The sequence below is a fragment of the Sylvia atricapilla genome, chromosome 26 (assembly GCF_009819655.1).
Source record: "Sylvia atricapilla isolate bSylAtr1 chromosome 26, bSylAtr1.pri, whole genome shotgun sequence".
NCBI lineage: Eukaryota > Metazoa > Chordata > Aves > Passeriformes > Sylviidae > Sylvia > Sylvia atricapilla.
The window spans coordinates 3,705,845-3,731,509 of NC_089165.1; the positions used below are offsets into that span (position 1 = coordinate 3,705,845).

A 25,665-nucleotide genomic window follows, 5' to 3' on the forward strand; every position below is an offset into this window, starting at 1 on the left:
TCTTGGAGAACAGTGTTCCCATGCGCCTTTTGTGGTTTGTCCCTTGTGCAAAGGAGCAAAAATCTGCGCCTGAAAAAAAATATCTACTGAAACGTGGATAATTTTGAGTCTTTCAACCGCCCTGGGACGAGCGCCCCACGAAGCCACCGAGTCTCCCAGCTCTGGTACAAACCTTTTATTCTATTCCCCCTCCCAGCTCAGGGCTGGGTTTGCCCCGTGGAGGTGAGGCCGGGAGGTGTCCACGGCCGCTCCTGTCCCTGGAGCTCCTGCCCGGGGACATCACAGACCCCCACCGAGCTCCACACGCGGCCGAAAAGCAACAACGAGAAGTGAACCCCAAAAACGGACACGAGATCCCCCCCCAAACACACACACACACACCCGTCACACGCCTCCCCCCCGCCCCAAGCCCAGATATGTCGGATGGGTGGAAGTGATAAGGAGCAGCACACAAAAATAATAATCCGGTGGGGACGGGGATGAGAGAGCCCCGCCCGTCCCACCAGAGCCCCAAAACCCCAGGGGAGAGGGCGGGGGGTAATAAGTTAATCTGTACAGACGTGTTAGGTGACACGGGAGCGGCGGCACCGACACCCTGCTGGCGCTGGGGTGTCCCCGCGGGGCCGAGGAGCCCACCAAACCCCACCAAACCGCGGAACGATGCGTGAAAATCGAGTGGTGGAGGATGAGGAGGAGACGGGCAGGGGCGAGACACCTCCATGCCCAGGGGCTGTGCCAGGGTGGGTCAAAGGGAGCAGCGCTTGGTCGCTTTTGGAGCCCAGGGACACAGAGGACGGGTCCTGCCATCAGCTACAGCCCCGCAGGCTGCTCCCGGCATCGGGCAGGGATGCCGAGCCCAGGATGGAGCCGTCCCTTACAGGATTCCGAGCCCAGGATGGAGCCGTCCCAGCAGCTCCCACCTCCCGTCCGAGCTTGAAGTCAAGGAAACGCTGCCTCGTCCCCTGTTTGGTCCCACCAGCAACTTGTTGGCACCGGGACCAGCTCGCCAAGGGCATCACGGAGCAGGGAGGGGAAGGAGCCACCCCAGGGCCTCTCCGCGCTCCGGGAAGGGGCCTGGCCGGGTGCTGGCGTGGGCACGGAGGCGGCGGGATCGGCTCCTGTCTCCGGCTGCCAAGGCCAAATCCATTCGCCACGTTTCGGCTCCCCGAGGCAATCGGCTCCGGCCGGCGGAAGGGAGTTCCCAGGGCCGGGGCCGGCGCCTCGGAGGCTCAGCCCAAGGTGGGAGGCCGGGGATGTGCCGAGCCAAAGCTCAGAAGGCTGCAGACGTTCTCCATCCCCCCACCGCAGCCGGCTCCCTCCTGCCCAGCGCTGGAGCCGTGCCCGGAGGGCTGCGGGGCCCCGGCGGCTCCGGGCGGGAGGAGACAGCGAGTCCCGCTCCGGGGACGGGCTCCCTCCGGCCTCCCGGCTCTGGCAGCTCCCCTCTCGGCCCCGCGAGGCAGGATCCCAGCTCACGGCACATCCCCGGAGGAGGCAGAGGCGCTGCCCGGCTCCTGCAGAGCGGCAGTGGCCGGGGAGGAGAGCGGGAGGCGGCCGCAGCCAGAGATGCTCCTCTGGGAGCCGTGGGGCAGCCCCAGGGACAGAGGGGCGGGATGGGGGGCGATGCCGTGGGGATGGTGAGGAGGAGGTGGGAAGGGGTGGGAGAGCTACAGGATGGTCTTGTCCAGGTCGACTTTGAGGGGCAGCGGCCCCGCGTCCTCGCCGCCGTGCGCGGGGCACAGGGTGACGGTGATGACGGGCGGCAGCGGGAAGCTGCCGGGGCCATCCAGGTCCTCCAGGTATTCCTTGTCCCCGTTGATGCTCAGAGGCTGGCAGAGAGGCAGAGAGCACAGTGCAGCGCCAGAACGGGCTGCAGGACACCCTCACGGCCAGCTTGGGGACACCACACCTCGCACAGTGACCGCAAACAAGGCACAGCAGTGTCCCACTCAGCCACGCCGGCTGTCCCTGGCCCCCCGAGGGCTGTGCTCACCCCATACCTGGGTCTTGACGTGCTGCTCGGGGGCGGTGACCAGGCTGGCACAGCTGAGCCACAGCATCACCATGATGGAGAGGAAGAGGCAGGCGGCCAGGATCCAGCGAGGAAGGCCCGAGCGCCTGTAGCACCCCACCACCCCCCGCCAAAGAGAAGGGACCGGTTTATGGCAGGGCACGGGCTGGGAATTGGGGCTGGGGGGGGATCTGCTCTGCCACCTCCAGCAGGTCCCAGACCACCTACTTGGACATGCAGCCCAGAAAGTCGTGCTCCTGCTGTGGGGGCTCCGGGGGGTGCGCCTTGGCTTTGCCTCGTGGCTCCTTCACGGGGGGTTTGTCCCCCTTTGCCCGGGGGCCTGGCAGGGGAGAGGTGATGCTGAACCTGGGCACCCGTGTGGACACACCCTCCCCTCTCCCGTCCTCTTGCCAGCATGTGATGGGGGTCCCCCTGTCCCTCTGGGAGCCTCTGCCCTCTAAGGGGGCACAGAGGGTCCCAGCAGCTTCATGGGTCCCATCCAGAGCCCCCCGGGGTGGGTGGGGGTGTGAGAAGCTGATCAGACCTGAGAAATGGGAAATTTGTTCAGCTCTGGAGAGCTCGGATGGGAGCCAGGGGTGCTCAGAGGCTCCCAGCCCCCTCCCAGCAGCCCGGAGCCCCCCAAACCTGTGTGGGGCTGGGGGACACCAGGGCTGGATCCTGATCCCGATCCTGGCTGCGCCGGCTGGATCTCCAGAGCCTCAGGGGCTGGATACTCCATCTCAGGCTGGGACTGGGTCAGCAGGGAAAGAGGGAGAAGGCAGTGAGGAAGGGGGTCCCCACCCCTCTGGGCACCCTCAGGGAGGGTCCTGGGGACACCCCCACCTGAAACACCACGACTTTGCCATCGTCAGCCTGCAGGTAGAAGGTCCAGGTGGAGGAGATGAAGCTCTGGGCCGAGCTGACGATGTCGTTGCAGAAGGTGGAGACCAGATCCAACATGGAAAACGACGGCGCCTTCAGCTCCAGGCTCTGCAAAGGAGCGGGGACATCACGTCACCGCTGTCCCCTCGTCACCCACCCCGAGGTCGTGGCCGCGTTGAGGCGGGCGCAACCTCCCAGCGATGGAAAGGGATGTGCCAGGGTCACAGTCTGGTCCCGGGAGGGTCACCAAGCGAGGGCTGTGATCCCTTGGGGTGACCACCCAGCTCTGGGGCCACCAGCCAGCCCCAGGAGCGTCCCTTTGGGCCGGGATCACCCTCCTCCGCCGGAGACAATGGGAGCGGAGCAGCCGCGATGCCGAGGGCGTTCCTCTGCTGGCAGCCTCTCGGTGCCCTGGATTCTTGGCCGTCGCGGCAGTTTGTTATTTTTAAAGCATCCCTGCTGGAATCCGCTTGGCTGCTCCCCTGCCACTGGCTCCGAACATTTTCCGACAGCCCCTTGCACGGTCAAACCAGCAAACAGGAAATAAATAGGTCAGATTCTGTATCTAATTATTATGCTAAATCTGCTTTGCCTGCTCGTCTGGGAACCCGAGGAAAAAAATGCTCCGGGTGGGTGGAGGGGGCAGGAGGCCCTCCGTGTCACCCCCAGTCACCCCCAGATGCTCATCCCTGGCCTCGGAGAGCGGCTGGAAAACGGGATCAGGCACCAGGAGGGTCTGAAAACGGGACTGCAAAGGAGGGGTGCTCAAAGGAACTTTCCACTCTTTTTACGGCGCAGATTCATCTTTGCCTGCACGTGCACCAAACCAAAAGCCTCTTCCTTGGGCCGAAGTCTAATTTAATTAATTGGGCAAAAGCTGGATTAATTAAATGTAGGAGGGGGAAGCGTTGCTGATTGTTGGGAAGGATAACAAAGCAAAGCTGGGGGAATCTGCCCCGATCCCCACCCAGATCCTCTGACGCTGGGAATTCCCTGTGAGGGAATTTTCCTTGCCTGGCCCAAGCCAAGTCCAGCCCCAAAAAGGTTAATTGGCTTTTTATATTTGCAACAAAGCAACCAGTGGTGGCTTGGATCAACCTGGACCAGCTCACACCCTCATGGATGGATGGATGGAGGGATGGATGGATGGAGGGAGGGATGGATGGAGGGAGGGATGGAGGGATGGAGGGATGGATGGAGGGAGGGATGGAGGGATGGATGGATGGAGGGATGGAGGGATGGATGGATGGATGGAGGGATGGATGGATGGATGGATAAATGGATGGATAAATGGATGGATAAATGGAGGGATGGATGGATGGATAAATGGATGGATGGATGGAGGGATGGAGGGATGGATGGATGGATGGAGGGATGGAGGGATGGATGGATGGATGGATGGAGGGATGGAGGGATGGATGGATGGAGGGAGGGATGGATGGATGGATGGATGGAGGGATGGATGGAAGATGGATGGATGGATAAATGGATGGATGGATGGATGGATGGATGGGCTGCACGTGCGGGGTGTCCCCCATCCCGAGGGAGGGGAGGGACTGTGCTGATTGTACCAGGAAGGGTTTCCCCATGTCCCTTCACCTTCTCCTTCCTGCTCTCCTCCACCTCGGGCAGCTGCTTGCGGCACCCGGTCACGCACCCAAACTGCTCCTCTGCATTGCCGTAGGCTTCAGCACAGGCTGGGAGAGAGGAGGGATCAGATTTTGGGGGTGCTCAGCCCCTGGGACCCCCGTCCCCACTGACACCCAGGGCGTGTCAACCTGCACCCGCCTGCCGCGGGGCCGAGCGGGGCGGGACGCTCCGGGCGGTGTCGGGTGTCCCGCCGCTCCTGGTGAGATATTGGGGATCCCCCCGCCCCGGGGGAGGCGTTCGGGGGTTCGGAGGCCGCTCGGCCACCGGCTCCTCTCACCTGCTTCGCACTCGGCTCTGGTGGTGTTGAGCTCGGCGCTCGCATCCACGAAGTGACAGATGGAGAACAGCCGGCAGCCCCGGTAACAGGCGTTGAGAACAGCATCCTGCGGCGAGGAGGAGGAGGAGGAGGAGGAGGAGGAGAGCGTGGAGCTGGCACCGGGCTCAGCCCCACGGCTGCACTGGACACCCCCCAGGCGGCCCCCCGCTCCCAGCCGGGGGGCACCGGGCAGCGCCGCCCCCGCCCAGGACCCTGGTGAGAGCTGGCACCCCAAACTTGGGGTTCCCAAAGGAGGGGGAGCTGCCCCGCAGCCCCCCCAGGGGCACCCCAGGGTGGGTTTGCAGGTGGCCGAGTCCTCGTGGAGGGTTTGGAGGGTCGCCCCATCTCTGCTGGCACCAGCCAGGCGCTGGCATGGGCCAGCAGGAGGTGGGGGTGCCGTGCTCTGAGGGAGGGGTACAGATTTGGGGGGCCGGGCACACACTGAGGGGGTGTGGGGGGCACACGGAGCCTACACGGGGGTCACTGGGAATGGTGACACTGCGGGCACCCCGAACCAGTGGGGATGTCCTCACTGGGGCCACCCCAAAGCTGCTGGAGGACACCATTGGGGGACCCTGGTGCCCCCCGTGTTGTTCCCGCAGGGGGGTGGCGCAGTGTGGGGCTGTGTTGGCAGAGATGTCTGTCTGTCCCCTCTGCTCCTGGTGGCCTTGTCCCCTCCAGTGCTCCCGGTGCTCCCGGTGTCCCCCCCGGTGTCCCCCCTGCTCCTGGCACTCCCAGTATGCCAGGTGTTACTGGTGGTCCCCACACTCCCAGTTCTCCCAGTGACTCCAATGCTCCTGATGCCCCCCATGCCCCTGGTGCCCCCCAGTGCTCCCAGTGCTCCCAGTACTCCCAGTGCCCCCCAGTGCTCCCAGTTCCCCTGATGCTCTTGGTGCTCTCCATGCCCCTGGTGCCTCCCAGTAACCCCAGTTTCTCCCAGTGCCCCTGATGCTCCTGGTAACCCCAGTCCTACTCATGGTCTCCATATCCCAAATACCCCCAGTGCTCCCAGTACCCCCAACGCTATTGATGCCCTCCATGCCCCCGGCGCCCCCCAATGCTCCCAGTGCTCCCAGTAACCCCAGTGCCATCCCAGTGCTCCCAGTTCCCCTGATGCTCTTGGTGCTCCCCATGCCCCTGGTGCCCCCCAGTAACCCCAGTACTCCCAGTGCCCCCCCATGCTGCTGGTACCCCCAATGCTATTGATGCTCCCCGTGCCCTCTGCTTCCTCCCAATACTCCCAGTACTCCCAGTGCTCCCAGTACTCCCAGTGCTCCCAGTACTCCCAGTACTCCCAGTGCTCCCAGTGCCCCCGATGCTGTGGTACCCCCAATGCTATTGATGCTCCCCGTGCCCTCTGCTTCCTCCCAGTACTCCCAGTGCTCCCAGTACTCCCAGTGCTCCCAGTGCCCCCGATGCTGCCGGTACCCCCGAGGCTGTTGATGCTCCCCACGCCCCCGGTGCCCCTCCCAAGCCTCCGGTGCCCCCGGTGCCCCGAACTCACGGCGGCGGCCCGGCGCTGCAGGCTGCGGCCGCACTGCCCGCGGCACCCGCCGGTGTCTCCCAGCTGCGGCGAGAAGGGGTCGGTGCCGGTATCGGTGCCGGTATCGGTGGCGGTATCGGTGGCGGTGACGGCGGCGAGAAGGGCCAGGCCGAGGGCGAGCAGAGCCCGGGGCCGGCGGGCCGGGGCCGCCATGGCGGGCGCCGAACGGAACGGAACGGAACGGAACGGAGCCGAGCGCACCCACCGCCGCCGCCGCCGCCGCCGGCCCCGCCGTGACGCGCCGTGCGCCGGGCGGGGGGAGCCGGGGGCGGGGGGAGCCGCCGCAGCCTGCCGCAGATCCACCGGCACCGGCACCGGCACCGGCACCGGCACCGGGAGGGGATGATGAGAGAGGGGTGCGGGAGGATGCCCGGGCAGAGGGGGGTAAGGGGTACCCCGGGATGCCGGAGGATTAGGGGATACTCGGGCAGCGGGGGGATGAGGAGAAGCTCGGGATGAGGGAAAATTGGGGAGTTCAAGGACCAGGGATGCAGGCAGAGGGATTGGGGGGCGCATGGACACCGGGGGATGCAGGCAGAGGGATTGGGGGGCGCATGGACACCGGGGGATGCAGGCAAGGGGATTGGGGGGCGCATGGACACCGGGGGATGCAGGCAGGGGGACAAAGGGGACATTGACAACCAGGAGATTGATGGGGACCACAGGTTGTAGGGGGACCATAGGCTCAAGGAGGAGGATGCAGGAGGCTTCAGGGGGATGTGCGGGGACACAACAGGACTGTGGTGACCACCCTGACACAGAGGGACTGAGGGGATGGCCGGGGTCACACTGGCATTGGTGTCACACAGAGGGACAGAGCTGCCTCAATGCCACCCACATGGACCAAGCCCTCAGGAGGAGACCAGCCCCTTGTCCCCGGCGGGGTTAGACTCCACTGTGCCACCCTCTGTGTCCCTCGAGCACTCCCCCGAGTCACCTCCATGCCTCCCATCCTCACCCTCACTCCTCAGGGCCCTCCCCTGACCCCGCGGATTTACAGCCGTGATTTCCCAGCTCTAAAGGACATCCAGGGCACCCCCCAGGCCCCCCTCACCCCTGCCCTGCCCACTGCCCTTTATTTATTTACGGCAGCACCCCGAAGAGAGCCCGGGGGGAGGAGGAGGAGGAGGAGGAGGAGGGGGAGGAGGGGGAGGAGGAGGAGGAGGAGGAGGGCTGGGGGCTTCGCTAACCTCCGGCCCTAATGGGGAACACATGGCCGGACCCCGGCGAGGGGAAGGACAGGGGTTCTCCTGTCCCCGCTCAGGATTGAGGGGCGCTCCGTGTCCTGGGGCAGGGACAGAAGGCTTGGGGGTGCTGGGGGGGCACAGCCCGAGCCCCTCCAGGAGCAGCCAGCGGGGCCTCTCCTCGCCCCGCCACTTTATTCATCTTATTAATCAAAGCAGGGCCGGCGGAAAATGAGCTGCGGCCGGGCCGGGGGGGGGCTGCCAGGGCGCTGCGCTCCCCTTCCCCCTCCTGGAGCCCCGCCAGCGCCGGGTCCGGCACCGCTGACGAGTGGGGGAGATTGGGGGCTGTCACCGTAAATCACCGCGCCGCAGGTGGGGCTTCCACCGGAGCCCCGGGGGCACCGGGAACCATCGCCCGGGGACACCGGGGACACCGGGAACCACCACCCCGAGCCCTGGGGGATAACGGGAACCACTTCCTGGAGCCCTGGGGGATACCGGGAACCACCGCCCGGGGACACCGGGGACACCGGGAACCACCGCCCGGGGACACCGGGGACACCGGGAACCACCGCCCGGGGACACCGGGGGCACCGGGAACCACCGCCCGGAGCCCTGGGGACACCGGGGACACCGGGAATCACCACCCCGAGCCCTGGGGGATACCGGGAACCATCGCCCGGAGCTCCGGGGACACCGGGAACCTCCCGGTGGAGCATCGCTCCCGCCGCACCTGCCTGCACTCCGTCCTCTCACCTTTCCACGGACAAAACAAAAAAAAAAAAGCTTTTTCCTCAGGCAAACGCCTCCCAGCTGGCAAATCCTCGCTGCTCTCCCTCCTCCCCTCTCCACAAACACTCGATGCCTGTCGCATTTATCACTACTGACCTACATTTTTTTTTTTTTTTTTTTTTTTTTACTCCCGGGGTTTTTCGGGAATCCTCGAGTTTCCCCCCTACATTTTCCGGGGTGTCCCCACGGTCCCTTCCGTGGGCAGGGGACACCTTCACTCCACGTCCCAGCCCTGCAGAGCCCGTCCCTCGTGCTCAAGCACCCTCTTGACATTTTTTTCCCCTTCCTCGGGCTCCGTCACGGGGCTCTTTGTGCCTCCCAAAGCAAACAGAGGCGGGAAGGTGCGGCCACCCTGAGGATGCTCCGGAGCTAAAAAAGGGTGAGTGGGGAGGGTGCGGCAGGCAAGGGGTTAAGAGGGTTATAAATTACCCATGGATGTGGAAATGTGACTGAGAGGAATAGAAAGCAAACTCTGCCTGCCGGATTCTTTGCATTTCTTGCCTCTTTATTTTTCCCCCAGGTCACTTTAAAAGGATGCAGGCAGTCGAGGCAGCTCTCCTCCCGCTTTTCCCGGGGTTTGGGGATTTTTTGGGTTGGTTGTTTTTTTTTTTTTTCCTTGTTTGTTTTTTACACCCTGGCCCTTGAGCCAGATGCTGTCTGCGTCCAAGGATTTTTATGGAGCGAGCTCTGGCTGGGAAATCCAAGTAATGAGATTAATTCAGGGGCCTTGGTGACACACGACGGAGGGTGGTGGCGGGAAGGTGGGAAGCCGAGGATGCTCACAGCGGGTTCGGGGATGTCACCGGGGTCACCCGCCTTTGTCTAGGGGGTGGAACAGAGAGTTGGTGGCAGAGATTTGGGCCCCGTGGTCAGAGCCTGCAGCGCGGCCCTGGGAACGGAGCCACGCCGGGGGAGCAGCCGGACAGCCCCGGCCTCGGGGGACCCCCGTGCTGACGCCAAAAACGCCGGGCCGGGGGTCAGAGGAGGGGTCCGGGCTGGATCCTGCCTCCGGCCGCCGCCTGTGAGCGTGGCGGCCCGTGGGCCGGAGGGAGCAGCTTTAAAGGTCACTGTCAAAGGGCAGCGCTGACCGCAGCTGCCGCTGACCGGCCGCCGCTGACTCAGAGCGCCCGAGAGCGGCTCCGTCACCTCCGGCTGCTCCTGACGCCCACCCTGGCACTGCCCGCAGCTGGGGACCCCTCAAAGCTCGCTCCGTCACCTCATCCTGCCGCCACGCTGTGAGCTGGCAGGTCAAATGTCCCCCGTGTCACCTGGGGTGACATCCCCGCCGTGTCTCAGGTGACACCGTGTGTCCTCATCTCTCCCCCCGTTGTAGCCTCAAGCCACCTTCTGACGATGCCTCTGCTAAAGCCACCCGTGTCCCCTCTGCCACCAGCAGCATCCCGCGGAACCCACCCATAGCCGGCTCCTCCAAATCCCCCAAACTGCGGCCGCGGGCTGAGGGGGCGGCCCGGGGCTGGAGAAAACCGCCGGGGAAGGGGCTGGGCAGTGCCGGTGGGCAGCCGGGCTGGCCGCAGCTCCCGCCTCCGGCAACACAGCGGGAATTTCTCCTTTTTTCCCGCAGCACCCAGCGCTGGCTGATGTCCCCGGGTGGTTTTCCCGGGGGATAAGGAGGGCGGTGGGTCGGGATCGCGGGCGGCCGCCGGCCCCCGGGACAGCCGTGATTCACTCGGCCAGACCGCGGCCGCTGGGGCTGAAGTTTCTCAGGCTGGGTGGCTCCCGGAGCCTGACATTTTTGGGAAATTTCAACAAAAACAGTTCAGAAAGCTTCCAAAAAACAGGACGATGGGAAAAAGGCATTGTTGGGCTCCTCCCCCCCTTCGCGGGTTTGTTTTTTTCCTTTTTTTTTATTTTTTTATTTTTTATTTTTTTATTTTTTTTTATTTGTGTTTTCTAATCTCTGCAATCCCTGCTGGTGCCCAACGCCTCGGAGCCCCAGGCAGTGTCACCCCCCGGCTCCCCCCACCCCGGGTCCGTGCGGCACCTCGGGCCACCCAAGTGTCCCCTGCCACCCTCCACGCCCCCGGTGTCCCCTGTCCTCACAGCTGGGGACACGCCACACGTGGGGACAGTGGCCTTAGCACGACCAGGACGTGCTGTCCCGGGGGTCTGTGACCTGCCTGGGGGTCTCTCGGTGCCACCCAGACCCCGGAGGGGCACGGGGAGGGACATCGGGGGACTCCCATGCGGGTGGCTTTGTCGCCATGCTGGTGGCACAACCGGACCCGCCACCACCCCTGGGGACAAACGCGGCCCCAGTTTGGGGGGACTTGGAGCCACTCGAGGTGGTTTTCCCACTTCTGTGGGGTTTGGAGGAGGAAAGCGCAGAGATGATGGATTTCGCTAGAAAACATCGGGATTTATGAGATGATATTCCTGTGTTCGACCCAAAAACTCGGGAATACGCGGGGTTTGGATCTCAGAGGCGCTCGGAGCGGGGGGAGCCGCGGCGGGGGGAGGCCGCTTCAGCGGCGAGAGCGGCCCCGGGGGCGCGGGAGGGTCCACGCGTGAGTCACCCGTGGGCCGGCGGCCCCGGGGCGGCTCTTACTCACCTACCGGGACTGTCGGGGGGAGCGGGACACCGGCCCCGGGGCGGGCGGGGGGGTCCAGCATCCCGCGGCGGCAGCGGGCACCGGGCGGGGGCCAGCCCCGGGGCCGGTACCGGAGCGGGCCGGGGAGGGGGGGGGCGGCGGGGGCCGGTGGCTTTGTGCCCCCCCGGGGGCGGTCCCGGGGCGGGGCCAGGGCGGCAGCTGGGGCTTTGGTAACCGGGGGTTGCTCAGACTTGCTCGGGACTTCCCCGGACGTGCCGGTGCGCTCCGCCGCCCCGGGCACCGACGGGCACCGGAGGAGAGGCCATGCCGCCGCCGCCGCCGCCGCTCCCGATGCTGCCCCTGCTGCTGCTGCTCTGCCCGCTCCTGCCCCGCGCCGATCCGCTCTCCTGTGAGTACCGGCGGCACCGGGCGGCTCCCGCAAGGTGGGCGAAGGGTGGGCGGGGGTCCCGTCGGGACGCTGCGAGGAGCCCCCCGGGGCTCTCCCGTTCGCCTCCAGCCCCGGCACGCGGAGCCCCCCGGGGTTCTCCCGCTCCTTTCCGCTCGTCCCGTGTCCCCCCCCCCACGGCACCGGTTCCGGGATGCGGAGCCCCCCGGGGCTGTCCCGTTGCTCTCGGTGTGTCGCGTCCCCTCCCCGGTCCCGGGATGCGGAGCGGTGCCGGGCACGGCGGGGGCACCGCCGGGCTCACCTCGGGGCTGCGCTTCTCCTGCTGCCGAGGGGAACCGGGACCCCCCCGCGGAGAGCGGCCGGGACCCCCCCATCGCCTCCCGACAGCAGCCGGGACCCCCCAGCCCCGTCCCCGCAGCCCAGCAGGGACCCCCCCGCCCCTTGCCCGCAGAGAACAATAGAGGAAACCTTTTTTGTGCTGCCCCCCATCCCCGAGAGCAGCGAGCGGAGGCCCCCCCGTCTCCCGGAGCAGCGAGTGCTCCCTGTCCCCACGGAGCAGGGGGACCCCGAGAAGGGCCGGTCCCCCCCTTGTCCCCCCTCCCGCAGAACCATGCGGCTCCGTTCCCCACCCAGGACAATGGAAAACCCCCGGCCTCCGCCCGGAGAACAATAGCGAACCCCTTCCCCACGCGACCCCCTTCGCACCCCCGGGGGCATCGCCCCCCTTCTGCCCCCCCCAAAAAACCTCCGAGACCCCCCCTTCCCCCTGCCGAGAACAACGGGGTCCCCGCGGAGAGCCGCCCCCCCGGCCCAGAGAACAATGAATCCCCTTTTCCCACCCCGAACAATGGGGATCTCCTTCCCTGCCCCACGCAGAACAACGACCCCCCTCCCAAAAAACACCCCAAAATCCCCCTGGGGTGGGGGTCTCTCTCAGCGATGCCAAATTTGGGGCTGGTCCGGGAGGTGCCACCTGTGGGTTGAGCTGTGGAGCCGCCTGAGCCCCGCGGGGATCGGAGGGGACACACGGGGGTCCACAGAGCCCTAAACCCCCCGGACCCCCCACGCCGGCCGCAGCCGGGGCAGGGTGAGCTCCCGCTCCCCGCCGCAGGAAATCTGCCTTCCTCCCTATGATGGGAATTTCTCGAGGCGATGGATGTTCTCCGCTCCGACGCGCCAACGGGACCCGCCAGAAAAAAAAAACCAAAAACGCCACCGCTTCGTCCGGCACCTCCCGTGTCCCCTCCCCGGCCACCGCCGCGGAGCCCTGACCCGGTCCCGGGGGCGTCCATCGGGGCAGGAATTACCGGAGCTTTAGGGTGGGGAGAAGGAAACGCTCCCAAATTTTCCCCTTTCGGGGCTGTTAAAAGCGAGGGCGGCTCTCGGTGCCCACCCCGGTGCCCACCCCGGTGCCCGGAGGGGACGATCCCACCGGGAACAACACGAGGCCACAGCCGGAGCCTCGGTGGGGTTGATCTCGCATCTTTCTCCTCCAAATCAAGCGAGGGTCTCCTCCTCGGGACCCCCATTTCTGCCCCTCCCCACGGGGGTCCTGGGCAGCGCTGCCCCCGCGGCCCCTCGACGTGCGGCGCTGGCGAAGGAGAAGCCAAAAATCTCCTTTTAGAGAGCGAAAGTTTCCTCTCGGTGCAGCTCCGGCCGCGCTGGAATGCCTGGGCTTTTTATAAATCCCTCCTCGAGCCCAGGGATGGGCACGAGAAATGCCAGTCCGGGATGAGAAAAGGGAAAAAGAAAAAAACCAAAAAGAAAGACTGGAGAGAAGAGTGGAAAAGAGGGATAAAGCATTTTTGGGTACCGTGTCTGCCCGCAAACCTCGCTGCTCGAGTTTTAGAAGAGCTCTAACTACACGCATATATTTAATTTTATTTTTCCTGTGGAATTCAGAGCTTCCCAAATTCCCTTTTGTTCTTCAGGGCAATTATTTCTATTTTCCTTTAACCCCCTGCACAGCTCAATAAATCTTTTTTTAACTGTGTGATCTCTGACACTTATCGGAGCTTTTATTTTATTTTTTCTTTTTTTCTTTTTTCTTTCCCCCACCTTTTTCTTTCCCAACCCCTTAAAACTCCGATATAAAACTAAAATGAAATCCGGCCCTTCGGAAGAAAAGCATAAACGTTCCCGACACCTTGGAAATGTGGTTTTACTTTATAGCATTACTTAGCACCTGATCAGCATTTTTTTTTTTTTCCTCTGCAATAGAGAAGCCATAAAACCCCCGAGCAGGTATTTTCGTTGCAACTTGCACATTCCACAGCCTGCCTGCGTCTCTCCGGCCCTTTTCCTCTCCCGATCGGAAAACTTCACACTTTTCCCTTTTAAAACACATGTTCGGCGCTGTGGCCGCGCTGAAGGCGAGGGGGAGAAAATAATTCCAGGGGGAAAAAAGAAATAATATATATATGTATATAATTGGCTCCTCCAGAGAGTCCTGCATGGAAGAGGGAGGAAAAAAAAAACCAAATTCAGGGGAAAAAAAAATACAGAGAGAAAGAAAATTGGCCCCTCCAGAGGGTCCTGCTCGGAGGCTGGGGAAACGCGTCTGTTTTACGGCGCTGGTGTGAGTTTTTTGGGGCTGTTTAGATGAAGATTTAGCGGAATCGGGGCTCCAGGAGCGCTGGGTCTGTGATCGGAGGAGCCGCAGCAGCTCCGGGCTCGGCTCGGACCGGGCTGAGCTCCTCGGCAGAGAAAAGGGCTGAGGTTTCCAGAGGCCCGGGCGGCCTCGGGAAGGGTTTCTTTGGGGAGGTGGGATGCATCCATCGCCCTCCGTGGATAGCCCGGGGTACCCAGTGGAGTTTTGGGGTGTCTGGTACCAACTTCGAGGTGTCTGACCACCCACCCGTGGGTGCTCGGGGTACCTCGGGGTGTCTGGCACCAATCCAGGGATATTTGGGGTACCTCGGAGTACCCAGCACCATCCCGTGGAGATTTGGGGTACCTGGCACCAATCCATGGATATTTGGGGTACCCTGGGGTACCCAGCATCATCCCGTGGAGATCTGGGGTACCTGGCACCAATCCATGGATATTTGGGGTGACCCCGGGGTACCCAGCACCATCCCATGGATATTTGGGGAGCCTGGCACCAATCCATGGATATTTGGGGTGACCCCGGGGTACCCAGCACCATCCTGTGGATATTTGGGGAGCCTGACACCAATCCATGAATATTTGGGGTACCTCGGAGTACCCAGCACCATCCTGTGGAGATTTGGAGTGCCTGGCACCAATCCATGAATATTTGGGGTACCTCGGAGTACCCAGCACCATCCTGTGCAGTTTTGGGGTGCCTGGCACCCACCCATGGATATTTGGGGTACCCCGGGGTACCCAGCACCATCCTGTGGAGATTTGGGGTGCCTGGCACCAATCCATGGATATTTGGGGTACCCCGGGGTACCCAGCACCAGCCCGTGGATATTTGGGGTGCCTGGCACCCACCCATGGATATTTGGGGTACCCTCAAGCTGCTTTTCCCCACAACTTCACCTCCCCCCTAACCACTGCTGTAATTCCTAATTAATCCTCCCCGCCGTAACGAGGATTTGGCAGCACTAATTGCGGAGGGTGAGAGGCGGATCCCCCCCAAATCCGGATCTCTCCGGCGTGACTTTGGGGGATTTTGGGGAAGGTCGGGGCGGGAGGAGAGCGCTGAAAGCCGCTCGGGGCCCGGGAGGTCGCAGGGGCGGGGAGGTCGCGGGAACTTTCCGGGAGGTAATTTGGGATATTAGCCCGGCGCGTGCGGATGGAGCCGATAAGGGCTGACGGACACGGAACACCCCGGGAGCAGCCGCGGCTGGGAAAAACTCCTGATCCCGGCATAAAAAAACCGGGAATTTTTTCCTTCCCGGAGGGGCGCTGGCAGCCCGCAGCATCCCTCGGGATGTCGAGTTTTGGGAGCACATGGTGGGGATGAGGACGGGAAGAGTTTCCCATCCTTTGGGCGAGGTGATCCAAGGGGGGAAATTCCGGATCTTGGCAGTGCTGGAAAAGGAGAGGGGAAAAAAATTTATTTAAAAAAAAAAAAAATCGCCTCCAATTTTTTTCCTTTTTGTCGCTGAAAAAAAAAAAATACCAAAGCCGCAATCCAGCCCCACCCCAGCCCCGGGGAAATAAAAAATAGATAAAAAGCGGATATAAAAAGTATTTTTAAAGTTCTAAAATAGATGTAGATGCAAAAAATAGAGATTAAGTGTTTAGATATAAAATGCATGTAGGTATAAAAGTAGATTTATAGTGTGTTTCAACAGATAAAAATAGGTGTGTAATGAGATACAGAATAGATATAAAAACCTATTTAAATAGATAGAAAAGATGTAAAATGTCTTTAGATATAAAATGGATGTAAAGTGTGCAGAAGTAAAGAAGAGACATGAAACTCATTTAAACCAATGTAAAATAGAAACCAGTGTATTTAAATTGATGTTAAATAGAAAACTGTTTAAATTGATATAAAATAGATACGTGGTGATTAAAATCTGTGTAAAATAGATACGTGATTTAAATCAGTATAGGCTTGTGATGATTTAAATCGGTGTAAAATAGCTGAACAATGTACTTAAATTAATATCAAACATATATGATGATTTAAATTGATAGAGACGTGATGATGTAAAATAGCAAAACAACTCCTTTAAACAGACATAAAACGTATTTAAACGAGCACAAAAGACACACAAAGGCCTTTAAATCAACGTAAAACAGACACAAAACGTATTTAAATAGACCTAACGCACATTTAAACAGCCATAACGTCATTAGCTCGACATCAAACCCTCCATAATTGATTTTTTTTTTTTTTCCCCCCTTGGCTCTGTGTCTCTCCGGCTGCAGACCCCGCGGTGATTTCCCCGCAGGACCCCACGCTGCTGATCGGCTCCTCGCTGGTGGCCACGTGTACGGTGAGCCCGGACTTTCCGCTGAAAGCCGAGGACCTGTACTGGACGCTGAACGGGCGGCGCCTCCCGGCCGCCTCCTACAGCACCCTGGGGCCCTCCACGCTCAGCGTGGCCCTGGCCCGCCTCAACGGCTCCAGGCAGCAGTCGGGGGACAATCTGGTGTGTCACAGCAGAGACGGTGGCATCTTGGCCGGCTCCTGTCTTTATGTTGGATGTACGTTGGTGCTGCTGTTCTGTGCTGGGGTGTGGGTATTGTGTGATGGGGTGTGGGTGTGGTGTGATGGGGTGTGGGCACTGTGATGGGGTGTGGGCACTCTGTGCTTGGGTCTGGTCACTCTGTACCGGGGTCTGGTCACTCCATGCCCGGGTCTGGTCACTCCATGTTGGGGTCTGGTCACTCTGTGCCAGGGTCTGGTCACTCTGTACCAGGTTCTGGTCACTCTGTGCTGGGGTCTGGTCACTTTGTGCCTTGGTCTGGTCACTCTGTGCCTTGGTCTGGTCACTCTGTACCGGGGTCTGGTCACTCTCTACCAGGGTCTGGTCACTCTGTACCGGGGTCTGGTCACTCTCTACCAGGGTCTGGTCACTCTGTGTTGGGGCCTGGTCACTCTGTACCAGGGTCTGGTCACTCTGTGCTGGGGTCTGGTCACTCTGTACCAGGGTCTGGTCACTCTGTACCGGGGTCTGGTCACTCTGTACCGGGGTCTGGTCACTCTCTACCAGGGTCTGGTCACTCTGTGTTGGGGCCTGGTCACTCTGTACCAGGGTCTGGTCACTCTGTGCTGGGGTCTGGTCACTCTGTACCAGGGTCTGGTCACTCTGTACCGGGGTCTGGTCACTCTGTACCGGGGTCTGATCACTCTATACCAGGGTCTGGTCACTCTGTGCCAGGGTCTGGCCACTCTGTGCTGGGGTCTGGTCACTCTGTGCCAGGGTCTGGTCACTCTATACCAGGGTCTGGTCACTCTGTACCGGGGTCTGGTCACTCTGTGCCAGGGTCTGGTCACTCTATACCAGGGTCTGGTCACTCCATGTTGGGGTCTGGTCACTCTATACCAGGGTCTGGTCACTCTGTGCTGGGGTCTGGTCACTCTGTACCAGGGTCTGGTCACTCTGTGTTGGGGTCTGGTCACTCTGTACTGGGGCCTGGTCACTCTGTACTGGGGTCTGGTCACTCTGTACCGGGGTCTGGCAGTCCCATGCCAGGGTCCAGCCAGCGCTGGGATGTGCCTCCCCCACGGGAGAGAAGCCGGGGATCCCCAGGGAGGGATCAGTGTCCTGGCTCCCACCAAACCAGGAGCTGCCCTGGTGGAGCCCTGCCCTGCCGCAGCTGAGAGGCCGTTTCGGCAAAGCCTCGGTTAAAACGCGCTTGTCCGAACCAATAATCGTAAGATTTTATCTCGGGCTATTTTAAGGACGATGCTACGTCCCAGGAATACGGAATCAGAACGGGGAATGCAGCTCGGGTTTGTTTTTTGGGTCGCTACGCATTCCCGGGAATACAGAGGCTCAGCTGGGAACGCAGCTTGGATTTGGGGTTTGTGTCTCCGTGGCTGGGAAAACAAACCAACTCTAGAATCTGTTTTTTTTTTGGTTTTTGTCTCTCCCAGTACCCCCAGAAAAACCAGTCAACATCACTTGCTGGTCCAAAAACATGAAGGACCTGACCTGCAAGTGGGCGCCGGGGACAGAAGGGGAGACCTTCCTGCACACCAACTACACCCTCAAGTACAAGCGCAGGTGGGTGCTCACCTTCATCCCCGTCGTTGTTAAAAACCTTGGAGTGGGATTTAACGGGAAACAGGGAACGGGCAGCTGGATGCCTCCTGGCTGGCCCCTGCTCGGGGGCGCTGCTGGAGTGATGAGTTTCCTCATGGAGCCGGGGACGGTGAGGAGAAACTGCCGTGGCCTTGGTTGAGTTGGGTGAACCACGGGGCTGGTCCCTCAATTGTGGAGGAGTGGAACGGTCAGAAGTGACCCACGGGACATCCCGGGGATGGGGGAGTGGTGCTGGTACCTCACCCGTCACCTGCCCACAGGTGGTACGGCCAGGACAACACCTGCCAGGAATACCACACGGCCGGAACCTACTCCTGCCACATCCCCAAGGACCTGGCCCTCTTCACGCCCTACGAGATCTGGGTGGAGGCGTCCAACCGCCTGGGGGTGGCCGTGTCCGACGTGGTCATGCTGGACATCCTCGACGTGGGTGAGCCACGCCACTGTCACCGTGCCACCGTCACCGTGTCACCGTCACCGGTGACCTCGCGGGGAAGGGGCGGCTCTGGGCTGGGGCGGGGGGCAGCAGGAAATGGGCGATATGTGAGCAGAATTGCTCCTAATCGAATTAGGCTGTTCGCTCCGAGTGGCTTTTACATCCGCGGCTCCTTTTAACCCTCGCGGCCCCGCGGCGCGGCCTCGCTGTCACCGTCCTGCTGTCCCCGGCCAGTCCCTGTCCCGCTGTCCCCGGCCAGCCCCTGCCCCGCTGTCCCCGTCCTGCTGTCCCCAGCCAGTCCCTGCCCCGCTGTTCCCAGCCAGCCTCTGTCCTGCTGTCCCCGGCCAGCCCCTGCCCCGCTGTCCCCGTCCTGCTGTCCCCGGCCAGTGTCTGTCCCGTTGTCCCTGGCCAGTCCCTGTCCCGCTGTCCCTGGCCAGCCTCTGTCCCACTGTCCCCGTCCTGCTGTCCCCAGCCAGTCCCTGCCCCGCTGTCCCTGGCCAGCCCCTGTCCCGCTGTCCCCGTCCTGCTGTCCCCAGCCAGTCCCTGCCCCGCTGTCCCTGGCCAGCCCCTGTCCCGCTGTCCCCGTCCTGCTGTCCCCGGCCAGCCCCTGCCCCGCTGTCCCCGGCCAGCCCCTGCCCTTGTCCCCGCAGTGACCACGGACCCGCCGTCGGACGTGCACGTCAGCAGGGTGGGTGACCTGGAGGACCAGCTGAGCGTCCGCTGGAGCTCCCCACCAGCCCTCAAGGATTTCCTCTTCCAAGCCAAATACCAGATCCAATACCGGGTGGAGGACAGCTCCGAGTGGAAGGTTGGGTGGGCACCGCCGGTGCCAGGGTGGGGGGACAGCGCGGGGTGGCCTCGGGGTGCTCCAATCTCCTCCCTCTGCAGGTGGTGGACGACGTGGGCAACCAGACCTCCTGTCGCCTGGCCGGCCTGCGCCCCGGCACCGTCTACTTCGTCCAGGTGCGCTGTAATCCCTTCAGCATCTACGGCTCCAAGAAAGCCGGCATCTGGAGCGACTGGAGCAACCCCACGGCCGCCTCCACCCCGCGCAGCGGTGAGTGCCGCCGGCAGCGCCCGGGGCCGCGTTCCCTCCCCGAGCACCGGGGGCCCTTCCCCGCTCCGTGCCCGGCACCTGGATTTCTTGCAAAGGAGCCAATTTTGGCTTTCCCAGCTGGGAGCCAAAAGCTGCTCGTGTTCCTTCCCGGCTCTCGTTATTCACGGCACGGGGAAGTGTTGAGGCGCGTCCCCCGTGTGTGACACTGACCCCTTTGTCCCCACGTGTGACACTGACCCCCTGTGTCCCCGCAGAGCGAGTGGCGGGGGGCTGCGACCCCAAAGGAGGGGAGCAGAACACGACGCTGCGGCGGGAGCTGAAGCAGTTTTTCGGGTGGGTGAAGAAACACGCCTACGGCTGCTCCAACCTCGGCATCAAACTCTACGACCAGTGGCGCGTGTGGCTGCAGAAATCGCACAAAACACGCAACCAGGTAGGTAAGGAGCCTTTCGCACTTCTTCTCCCCCGGCTGGGTGGGGACGGGGGGGGGGGGGTTCCAGGGGTGACCCCCCACCCCAGGGATGCTGGGGGGTGACGCCGACCCCGGGGCGACGCGGGGCTCTGCTCCTCTCCGCAGGTTCTTCCCGGCGATAAGCTGTAGCCCGCGGGGGACCGAGCGCCGGCAGGATGGGACGGGGCGCCCGGCGCCCACCCGGGACCGCCCGCGCCCGCCCCGGCCCCGCCGCGGAGGTGCCGGGAGGCGGCTGGGGCGCAGCGCGGCCCCGCAGCCCTGGGCAATGGGGTGGGGTGAGGTTGGGGGGCCGGGCTGGCCCAGCCCCGGGGGCTCCGTGGGACCGCGGCCCCGCGGCAGCGAGGGGAGCCCGCAGCCTCGCCCGGCCGCGGGAGGATCAGGGGCTTTGCTCTGCCAGCCAGAGCAGCCTCTGGGATGAAAGGGGAGGCGGGGGCTTCCCGGGTGACCCCCAACCCTCGCCGCAGATCCCCCCGGGAAGCGATTTTGGCCGTTTTCTCACCGGGGTCCTACGTGCGAGCGCACGGGGATGGGGAAGGGGGGGTCCGTCCCCGGGGAGCCACGCGGGCTGATTGGAGGCTGCTGGGGTTTGCCCAGCGCCTGCTCCAGTTTTGATTCAAACCAGCCTTATTTTGGTTCCATTTCAGTCAATTAGGAACAGATTTAAGCTTAATGCCAATAAACCTCTGAAACCCCACCGGGGTCTGCGTCAGCGGAGCGGCAGCGCTGCGCGGGGTCGGGGATGCAGCGGGCAGCCAAATGGGGCCCGTGGCCCTTGTCACCCCGTCCCGGGGCTCCCGGGGGACCGAGGCGAGCTGGAGGGGGTGGCATGGGGCAGCGGGGGGCCACACCAACCCTTGAGATCACACCACACCGGCCGGCTCCGTGGGGACAGGTTTATTTGGGGTGACCATATAAAAAACGCTCGTGGAGCACCGGAGCTGCAGTGGGGCTGGAGGCACAGCCGGTCTCCGAGATGTGGTTTTAGGGGGAGCTGCTGCTCACGGGACTCCAGCTGGCAGCAGGGACGGTGCCCACCTTGATGGGGGCCAAAGCACGGCAGCCCCTTGGCACTGCAGGGTGTGGTTTGCCTTTGGCACAGCCCCGGCACAGCCGGGGAGGGGAACCAGCCCCACGCCAGCCCCCCTCTGCTGAGGGACACTCAGGATTTAGGGGCACCCCACTTGTCCCAGAGGGGGTTTGCCCACCCCTTCCAGCCTGTGCTCCAGAAAAGGGGCCCGCAGGACAATGCCCACCTTGCCAAGGTGCACCGGGAGCGGGTGGGGGATGAACGGGGCCCCCGTTCCACCAGCCTGGCCCCTCCAGCCGTTCCCACGGGGACACCCATCACTCAACTTCTTCCGAATCGTACTTAAGGTCCTGGAGAATTTCGCTGATTGCCTCAATGGTTTTAATTAGCCTACGAGAGCGGATGGAAACTATAAATAAAGCCCATATGGAGCGTATTATGTGGGCCGCCTCGCCTTCCCCGCGCTGTTTATGAAACACTCAGCCCGGGGAGGCCGAGGGGACGCGGCCACGCAGCGCCGCCAGACCCCGAAGGCACCATCTGGGCCCCCCTGGGCCGCAGGGAGGATGGGGAAACGTGGGGAAGGGGCTCCTGGCCTGGACTCCATGATCCCTGAGCGTCCCTTTCCAACTCCAGCATTCTGCGGGTTGGGGAGGGGGTGACACCCCAAAATAGGGGGAGAAGGGGCTGGCAGTGAGGGTCTTGGGTTAAGGGGATGCTGCCTTCCCAAAATGAGGGGGGACAACAGCAGGGCCACCACCTACTTGTGTTTGAGCTCCTGCACCTCCTGCTGATGGGCGTCCACCTCGGGCTGCTCCTGTGCCTGCTGCCGGGCCAGCTGCAGCTGCGCTGTCTGTGGGGGGACACCACGGGTGTTGAGACCCCCTCAAACCAGCCCCAGGGACCCCCTCACTCCCCAGCCCAGCACCCACCAGCTGCAGCTTCTCCTGCTCCTGCTCCTGCAGCCGGGCCAGGTGCTGGGCCAGGTCGGGGCGGCCGAGTTCATCCCGCAGGCGCCCGGCGATGTCCAGCACCTCCCGGGAGATGCCATTGAAGGCCACGGTGACCTCGTGCACCAGCTGCCGGTACCGGGGGAAGTCATAGTGTGGGGCACTGCTCAGGTACGCCTGGTGGCCCCTGGGGACAGGACAGAGGGGACAAGCCACTGTCACCACACGTGGAGTGCCTCATCCTGGAGCTGAGCCCGCTTTGTCACACACCACAGGCAGCACCAGGAGGGTTTTCCTGCCTGTTCCTGCCTGGATTTGGCAGCAGGACCAGGCAGCCTCAGCCCTCACCGGGGACAGAGCTGGAAACCGCTTTTTTTGGCGGGGAAAGTCAGAGGTTTGGGGCTTTTTTTTTTCATCCTTTACACTCTCAACCCTGCATCCCAGGAAGTCCATCATCATCTGCTGGATGCTGAAATAGGATTCAGGTGTCCAGCGCAGAGTCCCGCTGCCAGCTGGAGCTCATCAGCCACCCCCATGGCCCCGTCCCAACAGGATGCAAAATAATCGGGATGGGGGATCCGGTTCCCTGCTGGGGGTGTCCCGCCCCGGGAGGTGCCGCGTGTCCCCCGGTGGGTTCCGCCTCCCGGGGGCCCGTCCCCGCGGCGGTACCGGTACCGGTGCCGGTGTCGGTACTCACTCCTCGAAGAGCCGGTAGGTCTCGACCCGCTCGCTCTGTAGCGCCCGCAGCCGCTGCAGCAGCTCCCGCACGGCCTCGCCCGTCTGCGGGACACAAGGGGACGGTGGCGCTGGGGGACGCGGTGGCACCGGCGACCCGGTAACGGGCTCCGGGCAGAACCGGTACCGCCCAGGGGGATCACCCCAGTGCGGGGGTAACGCGTTCTCGCCCGGTTCTGGGGGTCCCGGGTGGATTCTGGATGCCGTGTTTGGGCACAGCACCGGGACCGGGAGCCGCCAGTCCCGCTGCCCACGCACCGGGAGCCCCCCGGTTCTGTGCTGACGACAGAGGGGCACCGGGACCCCTCACATCCCCCTGCCCACCCACCGGGACCCCGGCCACTCGTGCCCGAACCGGACTGACACCGGGACCCCCCGGACACGTGCCCGGGATACTGATGGGCACCGGGACCCCCCTCCCGTCCCTGCGCGCACGGGCTCGGTCCCGGGACCCCTCTCTAGCTATACCCGGACCGGCACCGGGACCCCCGGCCATGCTCACACAACCCAGACGGGCACCGGGACCTCCCCGTCCGTGTGTGCACGGACCGGCCCGGCCCCGGGATGTCCCCACCCCGCTGCAGCCGCACCGGGAGCCCCCCGGCCACGTGTCCACGGAGCGGCACCGGGATCCCGGCGGTTCACAACACAGCCGGGCACCGGGACCCCCATCCACGGCCCGGCGCCGGGACCCCGCCGTGACCACGCGCGCACGGACCCGCTCGATCCCGGGATGTTCCCCCCGGGGCCGTTCCCGTTCCCGTTCCCGTCCCGCTCCCGGTGCCGCTCACCATGGCCCGGCCCGGCCGCACGGCGCACGCCCGGGGCCCGCGGGGCGGAGCGCGGTTCCGCCGCCACCTGCAGGCACCGAGCGGCAGCGCCGCCGGCCCGGGGCCGGGAACCGGGTCCCCAGTCCTTGTCCCGCGTCCCGTTCCTTGTCCCGGGTCCCCAGTCCCTTGTCCCAGGTCCTCTGTCCCTAGTCCCGGGTCCCCAGTCCCTTGTCCCAGGTCCTCTGTCCCTAGTCCCGGGTCCCGTTCCTTGTCCCGGGTCCCCAGTCCCTTGTCCCTAGTCCCGGGTCCCCAGTCCCGTGTCCTGTCCCTTATCCCGGGTCCCCAGTCCTTTGTCCCGGGTTCCCTGGTCCCTTGTCCCGGGTCCGGTCCGTGCAGCCGCCGGTGCTGTGAGCACACAGCCGCGGGTCCCGGTGGATGGGGACACGGATGCAGGGGACCGGGGGGGTCCCGGTGCCGTCCCTGGACACGCGGCCGGGGGCTCCCGGTGGGTTTGCAGCCCAACAGGGAGAGCCCAGGACCGAGGGGGTCCCGTTCCCGGTGGTGCTGGTGCCCCTCTGTGCCCATGGCCGGGGTCCCGGTGGGTGGGCAGGGGACTCCTGGTGTCCATCCAGAATCTGCAGCAGTGACCAGAATGTTCCCAGAGCTTGAGCAGGAGCGTGTAGGGGGCCTGCTGACAGTCACCCCCTGTGACTGGGGGTCCCATTTCAGGAACAGGGGGTTTGTGTGTGGTCCTGGCGCTGGTCCAGTCCCTGGCTGGGTCCCCATGGCTGGGCAGGGCGGTCCCAGTGCTGGCCCAGCCCATGCACACACAGTGCTGCGGGCACTGACCACCACCTCCATCCCTCCCTGCTCCTCTCACCCTCCTCTGCCGCTCCAGCACAGCCTCCATTTATTAAAAACCAATTCGGGCAAAAATACCCCACAAAAACACCAGAAAACAAGGGCTGAGCGTTGCAATACTTTATTGGCCAGTGCAGGCAGGGCTGGAGGATCTACTTGACCTTCTTCTTGGGGCGCAGGTTGTTGGTGTGCCCACACTTCTTCTTGCGGCAGTTGACGGCGCGGGGGTGCAGGCGGGCGTAGCACCTGAGGGGAGGGACAGGTGAGCAGAGCCCCCCGTGTCCCCGGGGAGGGACTCTGGGAGCACAAAAGGGGCGAGGGGACACGGGGACACACGCACTTGCGGCAGATCATCTTGTCACAGTTGTATTTCTGGGCCAGCTGGCGCAGGGAGGGTTCGATGATTCCCCCTCTCAGGCGCAGCACCAAGTGCAGGGTGGATTCTGTAAGGAGAGATCAGCGTCACACAGGGGGCAAGGAGCAGCTGGCACCCCAAAAATCGCCCCCTCAAAAAACCCCCGAAAAATCACCTTTCTGGATGTTGTAGTCTGCGAGGGTGCGGCCATCCTCCAGCTGTTTCCCCGCGAAGATCAAGCGCTGCTGGTCGGGGGGGATTCCTGCGGGACAGAATCACCCTGGTGGGGACACCGGGGAACCCCCGCGGGGCTACCCCGCTACTCCCGGCCCCGCCAGTACCTTCCTTATCCTGGATTTTGGCTTTCACGTTCTCGATGGTGTCATTGGGCTCCACCTCGAGGGTGATGGTTTTGCCCGTGAGGGTTTTCACGAAGATCTGCATCTTGGCACCTTCTCACCTGAGGATGCGGCGGCCGCGTCACCCCGGGCCGGCCCCGTTGTGGCCGTGTCCCGCCCGCGGCAGGGCCCCGCCGCTCCCCTACCCTTTAAAACCTCTGAAACCCCCGTTCCCGAGCATCGCTCTCGCGATCCAGCCCTCATCCCGTGTTTCGGGCCCTCCCTTGGGACCCAGGGCCCCTCCCGGGGTTCCCGCCCCCATCCCGGGATCCAGCCCCGCTCCCGGGGTCCCAAGGCTCCCTCCCGTTCTCCAGTCCCCAGCCCGGGCTCCATCGGCCCCTCCCGGGATTCAGGGCGCCCACCCCGGGCCCGCGGCCCGCTCCGCTCCCGCACCGCGCGCACCCGTGGCCTCGCTGCTGAGGGAAAGGGAGGCGGGACCGGAACCGCGGCCGCGTCACTTCCGGTGGGGACACCGACACCGCCCCGCCATCGTCACTTCCGGTGGGACGCCGGCACCGCCTTGAGATAGTCGTCACTTCCGGTGGGGACACAGGCACCGCCCCGAGACAGTCGTCACTG

The 25,665-nt window shown here is 63.6% G+C and overlaps 4 protein-coding genes across 8 annotated transcripts in view; 1 reads left to right on the plus strand and 3 right to left on the minus strand.

The window, feature by feature from the left end:
- Window positions 1-1,585: 1,585 nt before the first annotated feature.
- On the minus strand, window positions 1,586-6,578 carry TMEM59L (transmembrane protein 59 like). The gene is made up of 8 exons (XM_066336032.1): window positions 6,361-6,578; window positions 4,818-4,923; window positions 4,490-4,587; window positions 2,852-2,998; window positions 2,654-2,759; window positions 2,237-2,348; window positions 1,998-2,115; window positions 1,586-1,826 (listed from the first exon to the last, which is right to left on the minus strand). The coding sequence occupies exons 1-8, from the start codon at window positions 6,550-6,552 to the stop codon at window positions 1,665-1,667; spliced, it is 1,041 nt and encodes a 346-aa protein (XP_066192129.1). The 5' UTR covers window positions 6,553-6,578; the 3' UTR covers window positions 1,586-1,664.
- Window positions 6,579-11,132: 4,554 nt separating this feature from the next.
- Window positions 11,133-20,684, plus strand: CRLF1 (cytokine receptor like factor 1). Of its 3 annotated transcripts, none has more exons than XM_066336197.1 (8): window positions 11,133-11,333; window positions 16,182-16,460; window positions 17,857-17,986; window positions 18,286-18,455; window positions 19,112-19,269; window positions 19,350-19,518; window positions 19,773-19,962; window positions 20,096-20,684. In XM_066336197.1, exons 1-8 carry the CDS (start codon window positions 11,249-11,251, stop codon window positions 20,406-20,408), a joined length of 1,494 nt encoding a protein of 497 aa, XP_066192294.1. In that variant the 5' UTR covers window positions 11,133-11,248; the 3' UTR covers window positions 20,409-20,684. The 3 variants fall into 3 exon arrangements, with proteins under 3 accessions (XP_066192294.1, XP_066192293.1, XP_066192292.1); XM_066336196.1 differs by having other exon boundaries at window positions 11,149-11,333; window positions 19,773-19,955; window positions 20,096-20,209; XM_066336195.1 differs by having other exon boundaries at window positions 11,150-11,333; window positions 19,773-19,951; window positions 20,096-20,209.
- A 185-nt stretch (window positions 20,685-20,869) lies between these two features.
- Window positions 20,870-23,521, minus strand: REX1BD (required for excision 1-B domain containing). The gene is made up of 5 exons (XM_066336242.1): window positions 23,494-23,521; window positions 22,665-22,747; window positions 21,950-22,154; window positions 21,782-21,870; window positions 20,870-21,407 (listed from the first exon to the last, which is right to left on the minus strand). Exons 1-5 carry the CDS (start codon window positions 23,494-23,496, stop codon window positions 21,335-21,337), a joined length of 453 nt encoding a protein of 150 aa, XP_066192339.1. The 5' UTR covers window positions 23,497-23,521; the 3' UTR covers window positions 20,870-21,334.
- Window positions 23,522-24,438: 917 nt separating this feature from the next.
- The window catches only part of UBA52 (ubiquitin A-52 residue ribosomal protein fusion product 1), a 196,724-nt gene continuing 195,497 nt past the window's right edge, over window positions 24,439-25,665 (minus strand). The window contains exons 1-5 of one of the 3 annotated variants that reach the window (XM_066336243.1): window positions 25,480-25,560; window positions 25,030-25,148; window positions 24,864-24,950; window positions 24,674-24,776; window positions 24,439-24,579 (exon numbers count right to left, since the gene is read on the minus strand). In XM_066336243.1, the coding sequence (XP_066192340.1) occupies window positions 24,486-24,579; window positions 24,674-24,776; window positions 24,864-24,950; window positions 25,030-25,132 (387 nt within the window). In that variant the 5' untranslated portion in view covers window positions 25,133-25,148; window positions 25,480-25,560 and the 3' untranslated portion in view covers window positions 24,439-24,485. Of the gene's footprint in view, window positions 24,580-24,673; window positions 24,777-24,863; window positions 24,951-25,029; window positions 25,149-25,479; window positions 25,561-25,665 lie in introns of those variants that run through there. The other 2 variants (XM_066336244.1, XM_066336245.1) reach the window with 2 other exon arrangements.